Source organism: Mus musculus, chromosome 8, assembly GCF_000001635.26.
Source record: "Mus musculus strain C57BL/6J chromosome 8, GRCm38.p6 C57BL/6J".
NCBI classification, from domain to species: domain Eukaryota; kingdom Metazoa; phylum Chordata; class Mammalia; order Rodentia; family Muridae; genus Mus; species Mus musculus.
In genome coordinates, this window is record NC_000074.6 from 48333730 (window position 1) to 48357453 (window position 23724).

General features: G+C 41.8%; 1 protein-coding gene across 26 annotated transcripts in view; it reads right to left on the reverse strand.

Annotated features, from left to right (window-relative positions):
• The window catches only part of Tenm3 (teneurin transmembrane protein 3), a 1297160-nt gene that overhangs the window by 108065 nt on the left and 1165371 nt on the right, over window positions 1–23724 (reverse strand). For 20 of the 26 annotated variants that reach the window (NM_001145937.1, NM_011857.3, XM_006509405.3 and 17 more), the window contains 6 exons: window positions 15470–15684; window positions 9503–9713; window positions 8886–8987; window positions 8528–8722; window positions 7225–7425; window positions 1860–2045 (listed from right to left, as the gene is read on the reverse strand). The exons of the other annotated variants lie outside the window; for them this stretch is intronic. In NM_001145937.1, coding sequence (NP_001139409.1) covers window positions 1860–2045; window positions 7225–7425; window positions 8528–8722; window positions 8886–8987; window positions 9503–9713; window positions 15470–15684 — 1110 coding nt within the window. The remainder of the gene's footprint in view (window positions 1–1859; window positions 2046–7224; window positions 7426–8527; window positions 8723–8885; window positions 8988–9502; window positions 9714–15469; window positions 15685–23724) is intronic. 26 annotated transcript variants of the gene reach the window in all.

Consider the following 23724-nt stretch of genomic DNA (forward strand, 5'->3'; position numbering starts at 1 on the left):
TAGAGGTGATGGTGCAGAAGGCATGTTAGAAGCTGGTGGGGCTGGGTCTTGTGTGGCATCTAAAAAGTGTGGGCACTCCCTATATTGCTACAGGTTCTGAGTCTAGAAGGAGCCCTAAATGCTTGCTCTTCTGAGAGTCTGAGATGACAGCGATCATGGCGAACAGAAGACGGTCCTCAAGCCCAAACCCTTGCACCTTCAGTTTCAAAGGCTTTCTTCTCGGAGAAAATTCTGCACAGTGAAGTGTCTCAGCAAGTAGAAAGGCTGGCCCTTCATGGGACTCCAGACTCTGACGTGTCCTTCCTTCTTTCTGATTACTATAAACTACAGCCGTGAATCCAATCAACTCTAAGAGTCCTAAGAGTCTTCCCAGAAGATCACCAAACGTGGGGCTGTGGTGGGACCCTTGAAAGAGATGTCAAGGGATGCCAACAACACTGCAGAGAATCTTACATAAAGTTGGTAAAGACAGAATTATGCTAACTTAAAAGAAGATTAACTTTTAATTGTGTGTGTGTGTGTGTGAGGGGGGTGTATGTGGGCGGGGGGTGGGTTATGTGCATGTGACAGTCTTAGAACACATGTGTGATTTCAAATTGTCCCATGATGAAATTTCTTGCTGCCCAACTCCTGTAAGCAAAATAAGAAGTGCATCATACACACCCACTGGAAGGATACAGTAAGTTACCAACACCGTCCCAAATCGCTTCATTAACATTTTACCTGCCAAGTGCAAAATATTGGGGAACATATGGTGCCTTACCTTTGAAACTCTTGTCAGCCTGCCCTGTACAATCATTGATGGTCATTTTTAATGAGGTGAGGTAGAAACTTATGACTCGCTTTACCTTTTAATGTACTTTATGAGTTGAGCATTTGAATTCTGCAATTTGAAGGGTACGGGAATACTGCATGTGTTGAAAGGGTGGTAACTTGTTCTAGATCCTCTTGAATCCTTGTTAAACGTTGGCTAGGTACAGGCAACCCTTTTCACTACTTTAGTTTTTTTTTTTTTCTTTTTTTCCTTTTACAAAAACCATTTTTGGTCTGAAAAATATGGTTAATATTTTATCCAACCTACAGGCATTTGTGAAGATCATCATATTTGAAGAAGTGTCAGGCATATAAAAAAAACCAGCTACTCTTGGGCTTACTTTAGTTTACTTCTAATGATATTGGAATATAAAGCCATTAAAAAAAAAGGAAATCAAACCTCTTTGATAGAAACTCCCTGTACCAAAAGCCTCAGAAGAGCTGCTGAAATCTATGGAGATCAGCAAGTCCAGGTATTTGGGAAAATTTAACAAAATATGTAAACTAGGAAGTATGATTGCTGTTAGGAGGTGCAATATCAACATAGAATCCCAGCAGCCAGGACTTAATGAGAGGCAATGCCACAGTGGCTGGGTGAGCAGTCTGTGGGGGATGTGTCTATGGACACTACAGCTGACCAAAATGCACAGTTTAGAAACAAACTGCAATTTCTTTATGCGAGTCCATTTTTATGGCCATCATACTAAACAACAAATACAAATAATTACATCTCATACTCCAGCATGTTTCTCTAACAAGAAGTGAATTTACATTGTAAAATATAGACAGTACTTAACAACAAAACTACTCTTTTCCGTATAAGAAAATTAAAGAAAATTTGAAGAGGGGAATTTCTTCCAAGTAGAAAAACTTCCAAGAATTTGACCTCTTTTGCAGTAGATGGAGGACAGGGAGAAGCATTCATGGGTAGGGGGTGAAGTCTGGTGACAGACGGCTTATCTATCATGGCGAGTTTGGTCTGGGTTTGGTCCCAGCACAGAACAGGAAGTGCAGTAGGTAGCTAGCTAGAAGTCTGGTTGGCCTACCAATTGTGCAGTGCTCTCCGTTCCATCCTTGGCTGCACTCGCACTTGCCGTCCTTGCACGTCCCGTGCTCAGCACAGCGAGGGTGGCAAGCTCTCTGATTACACGCCGGGCCGGTCCAGCCTTCTTCACAGCGACAGGAGCCCCCCATGCAGACGCCGTGTGAGCCGCAGTCCACTGAACATATTTCTGTATTGCAAAAAGAGGAGTCCGGGCAAGAGAAAAGAATGGGTTGGGGGGCGAGAAGGAGAATTATTAGGGGTTACATCTTGCACTTGTCAAAGTGAAAAGCAAGGTCACACTGTGCTGTGCACTAAGTCAATTTCGGCATCGATGAGTGGCAACGGTGAATGGCAGGATTTGACATTCTTTCATCTCCTTTAACTTGTGGCTGTGTGGGTGCAGAGAGCACACATGATGATTGTTTGGGAAAATCACTTTATATATAAAGCTATTATATATATAAATGCCTACAAAATATTTTTGTATACAGTTTTGTATATAAGTATCTACAAAATACAATGTAGATAGAATAGGCCTATATAAATATATAAGGCTACCCCTTGGTACCCAAGAGAAAAACCATGCACACTAAAAGGATGAGATATTTGAGTTAGCACAGAGTGTCAAGTATTTAACAGGAATTGCCTTATCCCGTTACTGGGAAATGCAAAGGGCCGATTGCTAAAGCCGTGGCTTAAATTGTTTTAAATATTCTGAAACTTGAAGGAGACTTTCTTACAGACAGCACATCAGCTTGCTCATGCACGCAGGCATGCTGGTTAAAGAAGAGGAAATGTTGTTTTTCCTATTTAGTAAATTTGGACTCTCGACAGCTACAAATTGCCTAGCTCACAGACAAGAAAAGCAGTTTAATAACTCTACACACACATTGACTCTGTCATTTGAAAAAGAAAGATTTTCATCTGTTGGAATTTTTGAAAGGTGTACAATGACCAAATGCCTTCAAATTGTATAACACTAGATTAAGCCTTAAAAAGGACTCGGATGTCTGAAGTCATTTTTTAAAATAAAGCTTTCGTAAGAGCTTTACTTAACTGGGTCTAGCGGAGAGAGAGGAAGAACGGGAAGGAGAGGGACTCTGAAGGATATTTGGGTTTTGTTCTTTCTCTTACAAAGTTAACTGAGGCTTTCATCCTAAGACTGCAAAATGACGGTCCTAGTTTTAATTTTCACTCCAAAGTCATTTGTAACACATAGAAAAGGGATGGCGGCCATCTTTCTTTACGATGAAAAGTAGTATTTATAGCGTCACAAACACCGATTCCCACACTGGTGCTTTGGTCCCCATTCTCACCCTCAGCCTTATCTACTTTTGAGACTATAGTAATACATTATAAGAACTGTCACATTTCCTATAAAGAACACTCAGGACATTAACTGGGAGAGAGTTGTATCTCTGCCTCCCCCCCCCCAATTCCATGTTTCTCTATCTCCTTTGAATTAAATTTTTGATTAAGAGACCAAGATGGTTTGATTAACTTCAGAGCAACACAACATCAACCCAGCATCAGGAGATGAGTTTTGGAGGTCCCCCTTTTATTCAATGGAATCAATTCTTCATTAGGGTGAAGTTGTTTATCAGCGTTTAACACACCGGCTTTGAGCAAGGTGCGTCAATCTTTGTAATGAACTTATTAATTAGAGTTAATTTAATTGAAGTGGAATTGAAGGGCTAATTAATGGACACACTGCTGATGAAGATAGAGGGAGACTCTTGCTTTCAAACCTATTCACTTCATCATGAAAATAATTCATTTTTCCCCCTTCTTTTATAATAGCTTTGCCCAATGTTCTGGTTATAAATGCTACTCTCTTAAGGAATCTAGATACCTGAAGGTCATTTTCACAGCGTCAAAAGAGGGGACTGGCAGTGTTTTCCTTTAGAATTCATTTAGTTAAGAACCTTAGATGTATATTGCTAGTAAATGTTCAGCCACATATGTAAGGAAACACTAATGTTTGGATAAGCTGTAACTAAGAGCTACGCAGCGGTCAGCACGGGGCAGGCACCAGGCAAGCTGCATTCCCGGGGTGAGCATGATCCCTAGGAGAGCACTGCTCCTCCTCCCACGTCTTCTGCCTTTCCACAGCTGATAATTACGCTTGCCATCTTCCTAGTCTCCCAAAGAACGCTTCATTTCTTCTTCATTCTATACGTGGAACTAGTGCAATGTGTTACTCTCCCGCTCTGAACTGAGGATACAAAGATGAACAGAACAAAGATCTCTGCCCAGTGTCTATTTTTACTTAGGTTTTATTTTATTTTAAATGGAAATAGGATTTTTCTTTAGATTCTCAACTATAAAGTAATTGTCCCAGCATGGATGATATAAAATCTAAACACATAATACAGGATATGGAGAGCCAATTTAATCTTTGAATTAGCATTTATTTGTCTGTTTTGCTATTCATGACAAGATGATTTTATGAGGATGGGTGCCAGTCATAGTCATTTTAGCAAACGAAACAGTGGGCATTCCATCCGCTTTTCTGCTGCTTGGATAAGAGTGGGATGCAAACTGACCATATCCCACTTAGGTCTATTGTACAGTAAGCAGTATTAGACCTGTGCTCTGAGGGAGGACAGACCTGGACCAAGAACCTCCTTCACTACTCAAGTAATCATTGCTATAAAACTCAACAAGATTTTTTTTTTTTTGGTGGAATGCATTTTTTTTTAAATACATGAGCTAGAAATTTAAGTAATTAAAGAAATAATCTGAAATAACTGAATGCTTATTTTGGTTCTTATAATTAAAATATTTCTTTCTCCCCTTCCCCTCTTTTTTTTTCTTCTTTAAGACAGGGATTCTCTGTGTAGCCCTGGCTGTCCTGGAACTCACTTTGTAGACCAGGCTGGCCTCGAACTCAGAGATCCACCTGCCTCTGCCTCCCAAGTGCTGGGATTAAAGGCGTGTGCCACCACTGACTAAAATATGTATTTTAAGAGAACTGGATAAACAAAGGAAATATAGACTTAGTGTCAGGCACTCATGCTTGATAAATATTGGTTGGCAAGGACTTCCTAATACTTTTTAGTAAGATGGTCAGGCCCCACTATAATCCAAACTCCGTCTTATGATTTCCTTATTTACCTAAACACGTTATTTGTTTTGGTGGTCATGGAATTTCTAACCAAAGTTTTGGGCTTCCATTTCTATAAAGCAGCCATAAACACACAATAATTGCTATCTTCTCTCAGAGCTATGTGTTAATGATAAAGGGACAATAGAGGAGGAAGGGGAGTGAGGAGAGAAGACAGAGAGGAAGGAGGAGGAGAGAAAAGGAGTGTGGAAGGGAAGGGAGAGCGCACAGGAGGGAGGGGGACTGAGGGAGGGGGGACTGAGGGAGGGGAGCATGAGAAAACATCCACTCTTGGGTTGAAAAGAAACTTGTAAGACACATCAGGATACAGAAAAGTTTCTTTAGCTTATTTCCAGGACTACTACTGTTTGCTAATGTCCCCTGCACTACCACAGCATGGACGGTAACATGGTGCCTGAGCCTCTATTCTATGCGCATTGCTCAGCTGCAGCATCTGAACTTAACTACCAAAGCATCAAATAGTGCTACCATTATCCCTACTTTACCCACAGATAGCTACTGAATGACCAATCTACAAGTAGAATCCAGAGTTAGGGGCGAAGCGCAGTTGCCCCAGTATGCTTAAGATCCCAAGTTAGGTACTAAGAGCTGGAAGGAAAAAAAAATCCAAAAACTGATTGAACCTGAACAGTTGGACTCTCATATCCGTAAGTTTGTCTGTGACGTGGGAGCACCAGGGTTCGGGAGGAAGAGCAGAAAGACGCGGCCTGAGTCTAGGCGTTTGTGGAACACTTCCTCTGTGCAGCACAGCTGGGAAAGTCTATTCTCCTCCCTCCTTTCTTATCCTTCGTTTTGCTCATTCCTTCTCCTCTACTTTTCTTTTCAAATATTTGTTTTTCTTTAGGAATCCTTCATTTTCTCTTTCCCCATGATTCCCTACCAGCCTCTACTGCAACTCTCTTTCCTGCCCTCCTGCTGTCTTCTGCATGCTAATATGGGCTCTGTTTTCTCCTGCTTTGGAATTTCAACTCTTCCTGCCAAAGACTGTATCTTATTTTCTCATTGAGTCTTGCCTATTGTCTATTTAAAACGTTGCTCATATATATCCTTTTCATTTCTGTTGATTCTAAACTGCTTGCCCTCTGTTCGGGTCCACACTTCTGCAAAGTCCTCTCCTGAGCTGAGACACACCAGTCATTTTCTAAGGACTAAAGACCTTCACAATACACTTGACCATGACCACATGCATCTGACTTCATAGCCCGAGTCCTTAGACAGACTCTAACAGCTTCCTCAGTCACAAATGGTCCCTTTACTTGCCCCTCTGAAAGACTGCCCAGTTTAAATGGAGGCAGAAGTCTTCATAGAAGTCCCTGTGAAATTCTGCAGTATTTGTCAAGATGGGATCGCTCCTCCGAGTTTAGCAAATTATTCCACGTAACACTTGGTATGATGTTAGATTGGCGTCTAATTATTTCATGTGTGCTCATCTTAGCTCCCAATTAAAAGTGTCATCTTCTAGGGTGAGTGGCATCCTCTCATACAGTGTGACTAATGACTGGGAATATTGTGAGATTAGTTCCTGAGTTGCAGCCAGCATTAAAAAAACAAACAAACAAACAAATGATTTTGAAAAATCAGCAAGTACCATACACACCATTTTGTACACTGCCCATTTCTGTAATAGCAGGGTATGTGCACGTGTCCATGTATTAGTGAATAAGATTACTGACATCGCCCACTTCATCATCATGTAAGCGTAATAGAATGAGAACATTGTACTCACTCTTTAGTGGGATCATGTACAGCCTACCGTTGTCAGGTCAGCTTGCCGATTATTTGCTCATGCCCTAAAGTGCCTGAATTTCTGGGCATGGTGGAGTATGTCTGTGCACACAAGGGCAAGTCTCTTTTCTGTAGTAAGTCTGAGGCCAGCCCAGGCTACATGAGGGCCTGTCTCAACAATGCCATGACCCACCCTAAACAACAGATAGACCTACATAGATGCTCATGTAAATCAGTATTTCCACACAGTGAGACTGAGGGAGATAGGGCTGTCTTGTGCACATAAAAGATAATCCTTGCCAATAATAGAGAAGAGTGAATTTTTAATAATAAATGACCTAAGCTTATTTCCTTTTTATAAGCAGTAACTACTTCATTCCTTTAAACATTTATGTCTTTAAGTACTCATTTGGTAATGTATTAAGTTAAAGATGTGCACGCAAAGAAGTCATATATCCCAAATCTTAAGGAAATTACGGTAAATACTTGATCAGATGGTATTGGTTGACCTCACCATTTGAGCAGTCGGGGCCAGTCCAATTTGGGTCGCAAGTGCAGGAGCCGCTTTCTTGAAGGTAAGTCCCGTGGCCTGAGCACTGGTCTGCACACATAGTCTTCAGTATTTCACAGTTGCTGCCACCCCAGCCTGGATTGCAGTGACATTCCCCATGGATACACACCCCGTGATTAGAACATCCAGGGTCTAGACAGTCCGCTAGTGTCAAGAGATGAGAGCAGTTTTATTAAAGATGAAAGATATCCTCGTTCATGCAGGATAGAGTTAACTTTGAAATAACTTTTGAATTATTTAGATAAACAAACAGCTATCCACCACTCTCAAGAACTTGTCTCTCAAAGGGCAGGGAGTTGTACTGTAACCAAGCTTTAAGAAGCAAACCCAGCGCCATTTAGGTAATTGAGACCCTTGCAAGGATTTGTCATTCTCATGGATTAGACAAACATGCTCTCCAGGTCTCAGACAGTTGCTCTGTGCTGTGCCTTTTCTAGAACAGACCCCGTGCTCGCTGACCTGCCCCGTGACCACTGGGCACTGACAGCTGCATGGGCTCCTCAGATTGTTGAGAAATAAATGAGTTGCACACTCTATCCTTCTTAATTCACTTTAATGTGCTTTAGAAGATGAGATTTAATTTAGCAATTTGACTCAATAAAACTTTACACTTGTACGGTCAATGGCCTGAAAATTTAATTCCAGAGACTTAATTGCATTACTTTGTGAGTCCAGATCAATAAAATCAATTTGATTGGAGAACGGAAATAGGGAAATAGTGCTTTTTTTTTTTTTTTTGGCTTTCTGGAAGAAAAGCAAAACAAACCAGACCAGTTTAACTGCCCTTTGCAGCCCAGTGTTTCGACTCTCATCTCCCATACAGTGGTGGAACAAATCTACCATGTTGTTCTCATTCATTCAGTTCCATTCAACTGTCCCTATTTCCAGAGATGTCAAGGAAGTCAGCGTCAATGCAAAAAGCTAAAAAGAAACAACGACAAGCCAGTCCTTTGTTGGGATTTAAGACACAAATGCTCTCTTACTTTCTCAGAGTTTAAAAAAAAAAAAAAAAAAAGGATTACTCATGCCACAGAAACAGTGCAAAGGGGCTCTTTGGTATTTGTTCTTTTCATTAGTTAAAACGTTAACGGAACAATGTGTTCATAAATATGGAAATAAAAATTGCTTTTTCATAAAGAAGCATGTGTGTGAGAGTAAGATGCCTTTGCCCAATGGAAGATTACAGATTTAATCTGTTTCTTTATGGAGATAACAAGAAGGGTTTGGTAAATATTGACATGTTTACCTTCCTCACAGTTTTCTCCTTTGTATCCCGAGTTACAAGCGCAAGAGCCCATGATGCAAATCCCACGACCCCCGCACTGCGGGTCAATGCACTGGGTCGTCGGCACGTCACACTCGGTGCCCTTCCAGCCACTGAAGCACAGGCAGCGGCCCTTGGAGTATTGCCCGTTGCCACTACAGAGCACCGGACAGGCTGCTGTGAAATGACACAGGACAGAGGGATCAGCAGCCACGTTCTCCATTGAGCCTCCCAATCTCTGCACCTTTCCCACCCCTTTTCTTTGCCGCGTTGCTATGCATTCTCAGTCTGATGGGTTCCTAGGGCCCACTTGTTTAGGAAGGGAATCTAACTGGCATACCTCTTGAACAATCCGGACCTAGAAACCCGGGGAAACAATGGCAAGTTCCAGAAACACACTCTCCATTTCCATGGCAATTTCGGGGGCATTCCACCACAGACTCTGAAGAAGAGAGACATAGGGAGCGTTTGTGAGATGCCTGCCTCGCTCAGAAGTGGTCACTCTGTTCATTTTAGCTAGGCGTTGAAGTCATTATGCATAGCTAACTCCATAAACCCCCACATGGATTCGTGTATATAAGATAATCTGCATACTGACGTAAAGCGGTGACGCTTCTGACTACATACTGACGTAAAGCAGGGACGCTTCTGACTACATACTGACGTAAAGCGGTGATGCTTCTGACTACATACTGACGTAAAGCAGTGACGCTTCTGATGCGAATTTTAAAAAATCTTCTTTTGAGGTGCTTTCCCTCCCCCACAGTAATCTATACTATTTCTTACAGAGCTTTAGAGCTTGCTGTATAGTCACCAACGAGCAATTCACAGTGTGTTCATTTTACACGCGCTTTACCACCCTCGACATCCCTTACGTTTGGTAACGATGACTTAGTTTCTATTCGGCACAGAGACTAGGCTGTAGGTGGAAAAGGATGCTTGGGAGAAGGCCCCTACCTATAACGATCGTGTTAAAGGAGACCTGCTCTGGGTTTTTCCCGTCGTTATAAAAAGCCAGATGCCAGATTCCAGAATCCAAGTACTGGATGAAGCCAGCTTCGTGCAGGCTGACAGATCTCGCCTGCCGCCCGGCTCTTTCGGACTCCACCAGGTTCCGCTGCTCTCTCGCAATTAACCTGCTACCATCCAGTAGTTCCACAAAGTCGTACTGGGGATGAGGACATGGGAAACAGTGTTAGCATCCAGAAACAATGCCTGCATTGCTACGCCGAGCTATCCTCTTTTGCAGATAAACACAGTATTGGAAAGCAGTTCTTGATGGACGGGTCCAAGTGACAGAAGCCTTCTCTGCATGGATTTTTAAATAAGGATAAAGACTACCTGTTGGATCTCCTTGTGTTCAAACTGAAATGATAATTTCCTTCCTTTTCAGGCAGTTAAGTCTTCCAAATTTATTCCGTTCTCCTGACCGATGATGAGTTTGGTAAATAAAGGCAGTGTGGGGATATAACTGGAATTTATGGGATTTTATTCAGACCATGAATGGTTTAAGAACTCCTCCCACGTGATGCTTCTGTATGGCAATTACTGCTTTCTACAGGCTCAGGATTATTCTTATTCCTGGAAGCAGCTCTTTGGGCAAGGCACTCAGTTACTCTTGGGGCCTCTTTAGGAGCTTCAGCGGGCCTTCCTACCTGGGAAGTGATGCAGCTGGGGTCATTTCCACCACAGGACCACACTTCTCTCCCGGGACCTTAATGTAACCATTCACGCTTTCATGGGGTTTTACATAAATACAGTTAGGTTGAACCTTCGTAACGAAGACCTTAATGTCCCTGATTAAAGTCAGTGAACTGATTAGCAGAGGGGTTTGGTGGGATGGAGTAACAACCACAGGCAGAGTTAAGGTGATGGTGGCAGTCATCCTTGGAGCTGCTTTGCGTTTTAACTACAATTAATTATAAACATTGGTCCTTAAGAAAGTTGAGCTGGAGTATACATGGCTCCAGCTGCATATACAGCAGAGGATGACCTTGCCAGGCATCAATGGGAAGAGAGGTCCTTGGTTCTATGAAGGCTCGAGACATGTTCCAGGGTAGGGGAACTGAGGGGGGGGGGAGGTGGGAGTGGGTGGGTGGGTGGAGGAACACCCTCATAGAAGCAGGGGAGGGAGGATGGGATAGGTGACTTGGGGGGGCGGGAAAGGGGGTTACATTTGAAATGTAAATAAAGAAAATATTCAATTTAAAAAAAAAAGAAAGTTGAGCTGGAGGATTTAAATTATGGACTAGGATTGACAACAAAGGGTAAAGCTTTGTAAACAAACACCAGTGAATTTGAAGGACACTGAAGAGATTCTCCAACACTGGCTTCAATAAACTTATCAGTTCTTAGCATCTTAATAAAGTACAGAGACCCTTTTATCCAGTTTCATTTTAATTCTGAGACATATTTAATGTAAAATCTCACAAGTATATGTTAATGTAGACCATGCACAAACATCATAATTATAGTAATATATATACATATGTATATATAGTATATTTGTGCATCATTAGTACTTTATGATATGATTAATTCTTTAAATGGAAGAGCTGTATGAGGAAAACATTATTATATGACTTTCTTAATCAAATCAAGTAAAAATGAAATTAGTCATTTGAATTGATGGGAATTATATTTAAATAGATTGTCACTGTGCAGACCATAGACATCTATGGTCGCAATAAGAGGACCTGATATGTGATTCAGTTTGTAACTTACTAAAACCTTGATTTAAATAAAAGCATTCTCTTCTTTGGATTGTAATATGCAAAACATATGCAAGACCTATGCTAACTTAATTAGCCCTCAAAATTTTTTCAATTTCCTTACAAGGACTGAAATAATGACATCTCTGGCTATTTATGAAAACTTCACAGAAATTCCATCTCCTCTCGAGCAGAGGAGAAGCAAGCCTAATTCTGAAGGGTGTCTCCACCTCAAATAAGTTCTCTCCTTTTACTCATCGTATTTAAATATATTATCAGGGCAAAACAAGAAGGAAGAATGTTTGTTCTGTGGTCCAATACAGATGATTTTCCAACATTATATATATATACCGTAACTGAGAAAGTAAAAGGGCAGAAATTTGGAGTTTTAACTAGTCTCTCCAGTCTACAGTCAATTGTCACTGCCAGCAGAGTGATGGACATTTGTACCACACATGGACATCGACGGGGCACTAGCGTGGAGGGGACCATGGTGGTGCTAAGAAGTATCTGATGGTTTTAAACCCCAGCTCTAAGCTTTTGTCATGACATTTCAGAGATGACTTCAGGAGAGCTATTCAAAATGCCTGAAGAAAATTACCTTCTCCAAACGAGAATCATCTCCACCCAAAATAACCACATTATATGGCTTGTCCTTCGGGCATAGCATGATCATATAAGGGTTAGTCTGGCCTTTGCTCCACTTATAAAGTGGAACTGTATATGGAGTGATTTTGATGGGGAGGAGTCTTTAGGACTTACACCATAATCAGTATAAAATCCCTTGGACTAACTATTCAATCTCAAACTCTTGGGTAGCCATCATGACAACATCTATATATTATGAGAACTAGTTCAGCTCCCTTTAAGGAAGTGGTCCTCAACCTTCCTAACACTGTGACCCTTTCATACAGTTCCTCAGGTTGTGGTGACCCCACAACCAAAAAATTATTTTTGTTGCTACTACTTCATAACTATTAATTTTGCCACTGTTATGGATCATAATGCAAATATCTGACATACAGGCTATCAGATATGCAAACCTCCAAGGAGTCATGACCCACAAGCTGAGAACCATTGCTTTAAGGGAAATTTCTTTGAAATATTACCTTATTATTAGGCTATTACCTAATATGTGGTGTGTGTGTGTGTGCGTGTGTGTGTGTGTGTGTGTGTGTGTGACACACAAATGTTATGTTCCTTTTTTAGTGGTTTACCATGGTCAGCCATGTAGAAACAAAAATAGACTTTTCCTGGTATCTTGGTAGTTTACTTCTGAAAAGACAAGGTAATCTAATCATCTGTTTAATTCCATCTCTGTTATTAAATTGATGGCTGCTGAGTCAGAGATCCCTTGACTACGTCCTTCGATTAACTGTTGTTCTTGAGCCAGTCTTGCTATGTACCCCCAATGGCCTTTAACTACCAAAGCTTTTGCTTCCCGGCCTCTCAAGCGTTAGGATGGTAAGTGTAGACCAGCCTGCTCAGCCTTCCTCCGAGTGTCTGACGGTGGCACAGTCCTGCTGTGTATCACCAGAACACAGAGAAGTACAATGTTTTAGACGTCTTCCTAGTCAACTCTCTTATTTTACCCACAGACACAGCCTTGGGTGAATTAAGATACTTGTACGACGTCACGTATTATATAAGGCATAAAAATCAAAAAGTGGTAGGTGTTTATAACTTGGGTTTCAGCCTCCTTTCTGTAACAGCCTTCAGGCAAAAGCACTAACTTGCCGTAGCACAGGAGCTCTAGAGCAAAGAATTGCTTCCTTAGGCTTCCAACTGTCCAGGAGAATAAATCGGCCATCTGGGAGAAGACAGTCAATTGGTTCCTTGGCAACGATCAAATGGGCAGTTCTATAAAGGGTCACGAAGACTTTGACTTTCAAAACTCAAGTGACTATTCTGAGGGGCTGGCCGATTTTAATTATTTCAGGTTGATTTATTTAATGCTCCCCAGGAACAGAGAAATGTTCAATTTGGGCTGCTTTATAGCTTATTTCATGTTTCAACACTGAACTCAGAACCAGCTGTTTGCTCTGCTGATCTTGAATAAATCAGAGGAAGGAACTCTAATAACCAAGGCTTAAGAAAAAGCATACCTTACACACACACACACACACACACACACACACACACACACACACACTGTGGTGGAAAAGAAGGACAGATGTCATGGGGACTATACTAAATCATGGTGCAGTTGTTAAAAAAACACCAACTGTGCCTTCAATTTTCCTAATTTTGTGTGTTATGCATCTATTGCAAAAGTCAGCTATATATCCTTAAACAAGCTTTTTAAGTGCACAACACAATACACAGGTTTTACAGCAGCCCCGGCTGGCCTGGGACTCGCTACAGAGAAGAGGCTGGCCTTGAACTCTATTGGCCAGCTTTGTAGCTTCTACCTACCTAGTACATGTATGCCCAAGTCTGGATAGAGCATCCACGTTTCTTCTGAAATTATTTGTAGATGATTTTAAGTTGTACATTCATAAATGTGCTTAATGTAAGAGGATTCCTCCTTCAAATGTGGCTTCAGTGGAGAGGAGTTTCTGCGTCTCGCTGGACTATTCACGTGGGTACAGTATATCTGGGGTAACTTGAGCTCTACAAATTCACTTTCATTGGTAGCTGCTCTATTTCAATGGAGAATGGGATGGGCATTTTGATGGGGACTGCATCAAATCTCTAACTAGCTTTTGGTAAAATTATCATGTTCACAATACGAATTCTCCCAGACCATGAGCGTGGGAATGGCTTTCCATCTTTTGTGTCTTTTTCCCTCCCACAAGGTTTAAGGTCAGCATCACACTGGGGTAAAACTTAAAGCTTAAGATTGGATACTTGTACATCATGACAAGTGTTTCACACAGAAGGACCAAAGGTGTTCAGCTTGCCATCACAGAGATGAGGATATATTGTAACATATTAGTGAGAAATGACATAAATGACATAAAAATTCACAGATGCTTTAGAAGGCAACCCGAGAACTTCAGAAGTTCTTTCAAGATGTGATTTCTTCCCTAGTATTTGGCCATGTTTTTCATAATTCATAACCTAGGACTGTAGAAATGAAATAGCAAAAACAATTTGTAGTTTGCATGAAAATCTTGGGCTTCCTTTCATAAGTGAAAAAAAAAAAAGCCAATATGGCATTCCGTAAGGATATACTTATTATAAAAAATGTCAAGCTCATCGAAGTATTAATTAACTAGCACAGTTTTTAATTCCTCTTCTAATTTTATAGGAGATAATTCAAATACTTTTGCTTAGACATTATGGGGCCTTTTTTTCTCTCATGACAATAGAGATTGAATCTCAGTGTCTCCTTTACTATATCTCCTCTCCTTATAAACCTATTTTTAATAACAAAACCACAATGTCCAAACTGGATATAAACTGGATATGTGTGACTGTGTATTATAGACTTTGCTGGTTTTTGTTTGTTTGTTTGTTTTTGGTGGTAGTTGGGATTCTAGGCAAGTACTCTACCACTGAGTCATCTTCCTAGACTACTTTGAAATTTATCTCATTTAGCTGCCCAGGCTAGCTAGCCTTGAACTTTTGATTTGCCGGCCTCAGCCTTCAGAGTAACTGTGATTGCAGAGGTCTGTGCGGCTAGGTCCTGGCTCTCCTGTGGACATTTCCACTTGTTGTTTCTACAGTGCAAGTGTTTTCATACAAAGAACGGCCTTTTAATGCTATGGATCCGTTAGTCTGAGGAACACACTGATGCCAGCATGTTTGGTATATGTAAGCATAATGTCTATTCATGTCACCCTTCCTTGTTTTTCAAAGAGGAACTGTGGCTATCATGCTTATTACACTTGTATTTCCATATTTCCCTCACTATAAATAAATCTGACATAAGTCTCAAGAACCGCTTTAACCAAATTAATAGATTTAAAGTGATCTTGGGTATGAAAGGTATAAAACCATCTGAAATTACCACAGAATCTTGGAGGTTGTTCTTTCTAGATACCTAGCTCCCACTCTACCCTCATTAAGTTCCTCTGGCATTTTTAGCCATTTCAACCAATCATTAGCAACACAAGCCAAGGCCTTATGGTGATTCAGACAAACTTCTATTGCAAAATATCCATTTAGGTGCCATGGCTTCACCCCAACAGCTGAGTTTCAGAGATAGAGTAACATTTGGAAATGCAAAGCAGAAGCCTGCCTTTTATTGATGGCAGCAGCCGCTCACCTGAGTATGGGAAGGCGGTAAGCCCTTCCGGCCGTACACTCCGATCAATGCATCCTTCTGAAGAGAGATGTTGAACTTAAGAAACTGTGGCTGATCAATAAAGAGCTGCGATCTCCAGAAGATCCCGGGGGGAACCTCTTGAATTGCTCTCCGGCCAATATCAAGTTCTCCGGAATCTATGGTGTTATTTTCATGTGTAAATCCACCTAATTTTCCTGAATGTGAGAGACCCGGCGATGAAGGAAAAAAACATTAAAATAACAGGGCTTCTTTTCAGAGACTCATTTTCCCTCATTGTTCAGGAATTCTTCTTCTACTTACGAGAGACAGGTACTCCCTCGCTTGTCTTCCGTTTAAGAACTTTTATTTTTTTTCTGTGAAGCGTTGTTACAATAATTCCCACCTAACATTTTTTAAGGCATGGAAGTCAAAATCCTCTGACGTCCCCCAAAGTACACTGATCACTGAAGCTGCTTCCACACTGACAATGTTTCTTGTGTATTTGCAACATAAATGCTTGATATATTGTATGCCTTGTTATTTCCGGGGAGGGACTCAGTCTGATGCATATTGGTTCCTCTAGCTATACCGTGCTACTGATGAGTGTGAATTAAGGCAGAATGGATCCTAGAGATTTCCAAGCCAATCTTTAATCAATCAATCAATGCTACCGACTCATACAGTCCTCTTTCAGTCATACATGGGGAGGGAGTGGGGCGGGAATGAAAACCATTTGACACCAAAATAAGTACCAGAGTAGAGCTTCAGGAAGCAGGAGGGCAGGGCTTCCTGTGTCTTGACCCACCCCTCCCCAAAGACCTCAGTCATCAGGGAAAGCAAGCCCTGCTACTCCCAAATCCCAGGCTTCTCCCAGCACCGAGACCTGGTTCTAGGCAACAACCTAAGTGTGTTTTTTGGGGTGTGGTGTTCCCCTTCGCCCCGGGTCCGTTCTTAGCTACTCTCCCGGCAACAGGAGGGGTTGTTACAATTTATTGCAAGGGAAAGCGAAAGAGAGGGTCCAGGATGCTGAAGATACAGAAGGCAAATTATCCTCCATCAAACCCAGCCCTTTTAACTTGATAACTAAGTTGACTTAACCAATCTTTCTCCTCTTTTTTTTTTTCATTAAACTGGAAACAGCCCCCCAGAGAACTTGTTAATTCAAAAAATTTAAGATTTAATCTCAAATCCTAGAATTATATCTTCTCCTAAAGAGAGGAGAGAGGCTTCTATCTGTGAAGTGCTGTTAATTTAATATTGCTTTCATTTTATTAAGCGTCTGCTAGGGACAGGACACTGACATCATAATAAAGAATACGAACCAAAGAGCCGTAGCTTAGGAATCATTTACTACACGGTTTACACAGCTTACCAAGCTGATCTGATCGCCTGGCCAGGGAGACAGCCTGTGCAAAGTGACGAACTAGGTGACCACCTAAAGCTTCATATGACTGGGTCAGGGGAAGGCCATCCTACTGGACATTGAAGGACAGGTAGATTAAGGGCGAAGGCTGATCTTGGTTGCCAACTTGAGCAGCTCTGCAGTCAGCTAAAAGGCAAGTTTCCTGACTAGGTATCCAAAGTGGGGGACCCACTCTAAATGTGCGTGGCATCTTCCTGTGGCACCCTGGTTTAAAAGAAGAAGAAGAAAAAGCTTGTCTTTGCCCTGTTTGCTTGCTCTCTTACCAGCAAGTTCATCTGCTCTGCTGCCGCTGCTGCCATCGCCACTGCCACTGCTGGTGTTATACTCCTTCCCTAATATCAGAGCTCAGCTTCTTTGGGCTTCTAATGTAGACCAGTGGCTCTCCAGGTTTTCAGTGAGAGATTGGAACAGCTGAGGTACCCACATTCATGAGCTGAGCAGCTGCCGGGTTCTCAGCCCCTCCACTGTGAAGGCAGTGATTGTGTGACTTGGCCCATATGACCTTTTAATATACATCCATTCTATTGGTTTAGAGAACCATGACCAAGACAACAAGCTATCTGAAGTAGCATAAATATCCCAATTTAAAAAAAAATGATACAGAGAGGGGACGGTGTGTTCAGATGCACGTGGAAGAGAAGCCCTGGAATGTAACAACCAGGGTTTGAACCATGGCCATGTCAGAGGCTGAGGAACCTTCTGGAAGATGGGGACGGCCACATGACCGCTGAATTACCATGAGGTCTAGACTAATGCTCAGCTCCGCAGTCCTTTACGAAGGAATGCATTCTCTGTCCCTGGGAGAGGAACGGGAAGTAAGGTTGGATGGGGAAGTCAGTACCTACATCTACAGTATCGACATCTGCCCAGCTGGGGATTCTGATTCGTAAATACTTTCCGGTTTCGTTCCATCAACAAGCATTATTAGACTTTTTTGAGGATGCATATATTTACCACCATTTCTAGGACAGTCTTAAAAACTTGAAGGCTGGAAGAATTACACAATGGTGTAATTATATAAACGGTACTGCAAGGCGGAGATGTTCTTATGTTTCTCCCTCCCCTCATCACCACCTTCCCCTTCCATTCTCCCCATTTCTCTGTATCAGAGAAACAGAATCCAAGATCACTAGGAAGAATTCCCCATAGTCAGAAATAAGAATGGCAGACACAGCTGAGGGGGTGTAGAGCGATTCACAACAGATTCACTTAGAGGGGTAAATTTGAGGTTGGAGGGAGAGGATATCGCTAGTAAATGTCAGGGTTGGTTTTTAACTGGACTACTGGATCCTACAGTGATACATACGCCACCAGCTGCCAAGGACATAGCTAAACAGAGACCAGCTAAAGGTTCAAGCGGGCTAAAGGTGAAATGAGGTCACTGTTGGAGGAGTGCTAAAGTGCAGAGTACAGGAAGCCTGGAGGTGGGGGTTGGGGGGGGGAGATGGGGAAATGGCCATAACAGCCCAGATCTGATGCAGAGGGTGATACAAGAATGCTTAATAAAACACCGTTATTCATAATTCCATACAGTCACTTCTCGGTGTCCCTAATCATCACAGCTAATAACCCTTAAGCCCGAAGGTCTGTTTTTCTCAAACCAGTCTGGTATAATAAAATACTATAAGGAAACAGCAGCTTCGACTTCTCATACATGAATACTTCGATCTAAAGCCGCACCCCATTCATGTGACGTCATCTTATAACACTACACAGCCAACAAAGCAAAATTAGAACATACACTTAAAGGAAATAAGGGTAAGATTGTCTCTGCTCTGAAAGCGTTTTGCTTCTTATTATGACAGATGTGCTGCTTCAATCAATGACACTTTAGACACCTGATAGCATCTCTCCAGTAAGGATCGTCTGCCTAGCACCCTTTGTTCGCATAGCGAATTAGCACTGCTGTAGAGTTTAGGCACTGGGGGACAGCGGGGTTAGTCTCTCTGAACACCTAGGACAAGTGGCTTTGACTGGATTGAACTTCCAACTAACCCGTGAGGTTGATATTTTGAGACAAAAAGCTAAGGCTCGGGGATTTAGCCTGCCAAGGTAATTGTAGCATCAAAATGATGATATCGTGCCTTGGGTTTCCAAACTGTGTCCTTCATTATCATCCCTAGAAATCATGATTTCCACTAAACCAAAAACACCGTTTTCAATTATCATTTACATCTATCCATCTATTTCACGTAAGCTGCTCTAACTCATTCAAGCACAGCAGAGAACGCACAGGGCTGACAAGTAGAGGGCGTAAGGTTACACCCTATCAATTTCTTTTTGGTGACAAAAATCTCACTGTGTATTTCGTGCTGCTCTGGAACTCACAGAGATCTGCCTGCCTCTGTGTCCTGAGTTCTGGGATTCAAGGTGTGATCTATCGATTTTTGGTTTGAATCGTATGTTTTATAAGTAAAGGACCGGTTTTTGACAAGAAGCCATGTATCATTCTTGGCTGCGACCTGTCAGAAGTCGCTAGTAAGTTTACATTGTGACTGACTTCCATATAAAGTATGTATGCATGTATGTATATGTGCATGCATGTATATATGCTGGGGAATGAACCATGCACCCAGTGGGCCCTTCAGGGCTCCACCACTGAGGTGTGTAACCCAGGTCTCATTTTGCTGTTACTTTTGAGACTTTTTATGTAAGTTGCCCAGGGCAAATCTGTGCAGCTTAGGCAGGCAGGTTCTGGGTATCCTCTGGCCGCAGCTTCCAGAGCGGCTGGGGTAGCTGGCACACAGCATCAGTCTGAGATGAAACAACTCCATGACCCTAAAGACAGCAGCTGCCTTTGCCCCGCTAAACTCTGCTATGTACACACCCTACTAACCATGGCCATGGCTCACACTGGGACTCATATGTCCATAATACATCCCTAACCCTGCTATCATACTTGATGGCTACGTACAATGACCTCTTCTGTTGCGTTTGAAGCTTATGTGGGCTGTTCTACTTTGTGGTGCTAGGCCCCATCTGATGCTGACAGAAGGGAATGCTAGCAATTTTATGCGTTCACCCGTGCTTTGGGAACTGGCAAGTAGAAACTGGCATCAGTCCACACACTGTTTTCCCTATTACTCCATCTTTACCCAAGTACATTGGATTTGAGAACTACAATTTTTGCGTTCTGGCTTCTAGGGCTTAAGGCGTCACTGTCTCTAAGTAGCTTAATATGTAGTTATTTCTGCCTTTTTGCTTTCTCTATTTGTTGACTTTAAGGGGCTCAATCCTTTTCACTGAAATAATGAGAGGCCACTGTCACCCAAGTTAATGTACCAACTAACTCAATTAGGCCTACAGTTCCTGTAACGGATGCCTTGTTTCAGGGAGAGGGTTCTCTTATTTAAAAACAGAATCAGAAATGAAATAAAACCAAACTAAAAAACCTCCCAAGGTTGACCGAATGTGTTTCACGGAGCAGTAGCAGATGTGATGAAATTTCGGTATCCAAAATGAGAACGGCCAGTCATGTCAAAATGATATAGAATCTTTGAAGCCAGGTGCTCTCGTTGAAGTCTTTTAGACCTGGCGTCTTCCAGTAATGACAGTTATGACCCTGGGCAACTATGAAATGCCTTTTGGTATTTGCCCTAATTTCCTGGGGCATAAGCCTTAAGAACCCTAGAATCTCTGAAGTGACAGTGTCTTTGTATGCTACTGAGTTCACTTGGGGTTGAGTGAAGCCTAGGATTGGGCTAAGCTAACTCAGGGTTAGAGGTCATTTTCCAGTCTCAACTTATAACCACCAGGGTTGAGTTAATCACCCATGGGCATGGTTTAATTGGTCATGTCCATGTTATGAGACCTCCATAATATCCCAAAATGAAGGGGTTCAGAGAGCTTCAGAAACTCTAAGAGGTGACTGTGTCTGCTCCCTTCCCTGGGCCTACAAATCCCTCCATTGTGTCTTGCGATGGTCTTTGCAACAGGGCTAGTAAATGTGTTTTCCTGAGTCCTGCAAGTCAGCCTGGCAAATGAGACAAACCAAGAGATGTACACGGGAACCCTAATGTATGGATGTCTGGACAGATGATAGATAGACAACCTTGGCTTTGTGATTGTCATAGGAATGGGGGTTGAAGTCCTGGGGAGTGAACTCTGCGGAGATCAGCTTCTCACTCCACAAAGTCAGAGGACTGACTATGAGTAGTGGTGAATAGAGGACTCTGCTAGTATCCTTTGCAAAACTGCTTGCAAAGGGGAGGAATTCTCACACCTTGACAGTCAGAGACTTCCATGTTTACTGCACTGCCATGGGAACGTTATCCAGACCCATCAGCAAGGGAAGGGGTTGCTGTTAGAGAACTGACTTCTAGAACTTCAACAACCTTCCTGTGTCTAATTTCCTACAGCAGGATGTCTTCCATCCCTAACACCTTGCACACTGTTATATTACCGTACAAAGCTTCCCGATGTTGAACCAAGGCAAACTTCAAGTATTTTGTTTCACCTTTGCTCAAGACACAAGAAACCCAAGGGAAGTCTTGCTGGCTCTCTCTCTTGTAGGTTCCTCCGTCGAGGGCGAAGTGAGATTCCAAATGGAGTGCTAAGGGCTACTGGCACTTTTTGACATTAGATATCCCAACAAGGAAGGGCACTAATTCTCAGTCGCTGTCCAAGAATGCTTTTTGGCTTCAGACGGACACACAGAAAAGGCAATAAATAGAAACCACAAGCAATGTTCTCATTTGTCCAATTGTCAAGCTTGTGGTAAAGGTCTATCTCCATACAGAGGAGGAACTCAGAACGAAGAGGCTATGACAAAATCCAGATTTAACTATTTGAACTGGAAAACACATCAGGTTTTTTTCTTTTTCTTTTTTTTTTTTTCTGACAGAGTTAAATTGATTTTAATGAATACTGGCTCTGTCAGTTAAATTACAGAGTAGATATTCCCTATGAATTAAATGAGCTAATGAGATGGATATGTTTAAAGCATATAATGAGATGAAAGCATTCAAAACTATTACAATAGCAAAGGTGAATTCAAGTGAACAATAGTTCACTTTCTCACTGCACTGCAAGTAGACCAGATGACGCAGATGCGGTCCGGCAAAAGAACCAAGATGCAATTAAGACTGCTTTGCTAAGCTCCAGTAAAACCTTTGCTGGGGTGGCATGCAGTGTTAGAAAAGAACTGATTCTAAAAACTATGTAACCAATCTTTTACAAAGAAGGGTGCTGCATGTTTGCTTTCAGTGAGACTAAGTCAAATGTGATAGAAGTTCCGGTAAGCATATCTTAACGTGATTGCTGCCATCCACCACCACCACCACCACCACCACCACCACCACCACCACCACCACCACCACCACCAGCACCACCACCAGCAACAGCAGCAGCAGCAGCAACAACAAAACAATTCCAAAAGAATCAAACAGCTTCGCGCTTTAAGTCTCCTTACAGCCCATTCTCATTCCTTGATTTTGGAGCAAGATCGGGTGTTTGTATTTCTATAAGAAAGAAATTGAGTAATAGAATCAATTCAGAATTTTGCTTTATTCTTCACTGTTTGCATATGAATATGGAAGCTACTCAAATAGTCCTGTCATTTAACTCTGTTACTTCCAAAAACAATTCCCTTTTATGTTAATCACCCAAACAGTTAGCATATTTATAAAATAGCTAGGTCATATGTAGCTGAATGTGTTCAAGTAATAACTTTAACTACAAACTCATATTGAGAAACAGATTTAAAACAGAACTCATCACATGATCTTTGGAAATTAAATGTAAGTGAAATGTGTATAGTTTTTTTTTTTTTAAAGGGGTTATAAGTACAATGCAATTGGAAGATCTTTTATCTTTCTGGATTCTTCCGTGAAACAGGAGTCTTGTATCTAAGTACCTGTTCCCTTCTATTGGCATCAGGTTATTTTGCTATGTATTTTTTTTATTATTAAAACCTTAAGATTTGGCTTTTCTAACAAAAAAAGGCAGGCCAATCCTTTTGGTAAAAATCAGTAGTGTGGAGCTAGAAGAACATTACTGATATCCTTGCATAAGAGTGGCCACTTAGATCGCTGTTTTTGCCTAAGCTGCCCCTTTGAATATCAGGGTGAGCTTCAGGTTCATAAAGGGCCTTTGTAAACCCATCCTGATGCTTTTCAAATGGTACCTCTTTAATTTGTCCAAGTCAAAAATGTTACTACTTCTGGTAGTGTTTTTCAAATGTTCTTTTTAAAATTGTAAACATGCTGGTAAGTCAGCAAATGATGGGCACTGTTTGATAAACTTGTAAATACTTGCATAGAGTCCTCCTCTGAAGCTCGTGGGTTTCTCAGAGAAAAGCTGGGACACAGAGCTCTTCTATCTCATCCTGAATTCTAGAGAGCTCTGGCTGCAGAGGAAATGGAAGGAAGGCCAGTCTTAGGGCTCTCTTGTTCCCCTCTCTAAGATCATAAATCAACCCTAGATCATGACCTTTGGAATCATCATAGGAAAGACAAGGTTGTGTGCACAGGCAATACAAGATTGTATGCATGGGAAATACAAGGTTGTATGTACAAGAAATACAAGGTTGTGTGCCCAGGAAATACAAGTTTGTTTCTAAGAAGAAAAGAAGGGAAAATGGAAGACACGTAGGGCCAGAGAACAGAGTACCTTGGAGTTACATAGACCCAAACCTCATTAGTTACAAATCAAACCAGTGAGAGTCTCCACAATGAGATTGAGGTGTCCCAAGTGTTCAAACACAACAGGGCACCATCTCAATATGTTCAGTTGTGCCTGAATGATGGAGTTACTGGTTGTCTTTTTACCCACTAACTCTGAGTTCTTTCATCAGCAGTCTTAAAGTCTTAAAAATACAGTTGTCAGTGTGGGC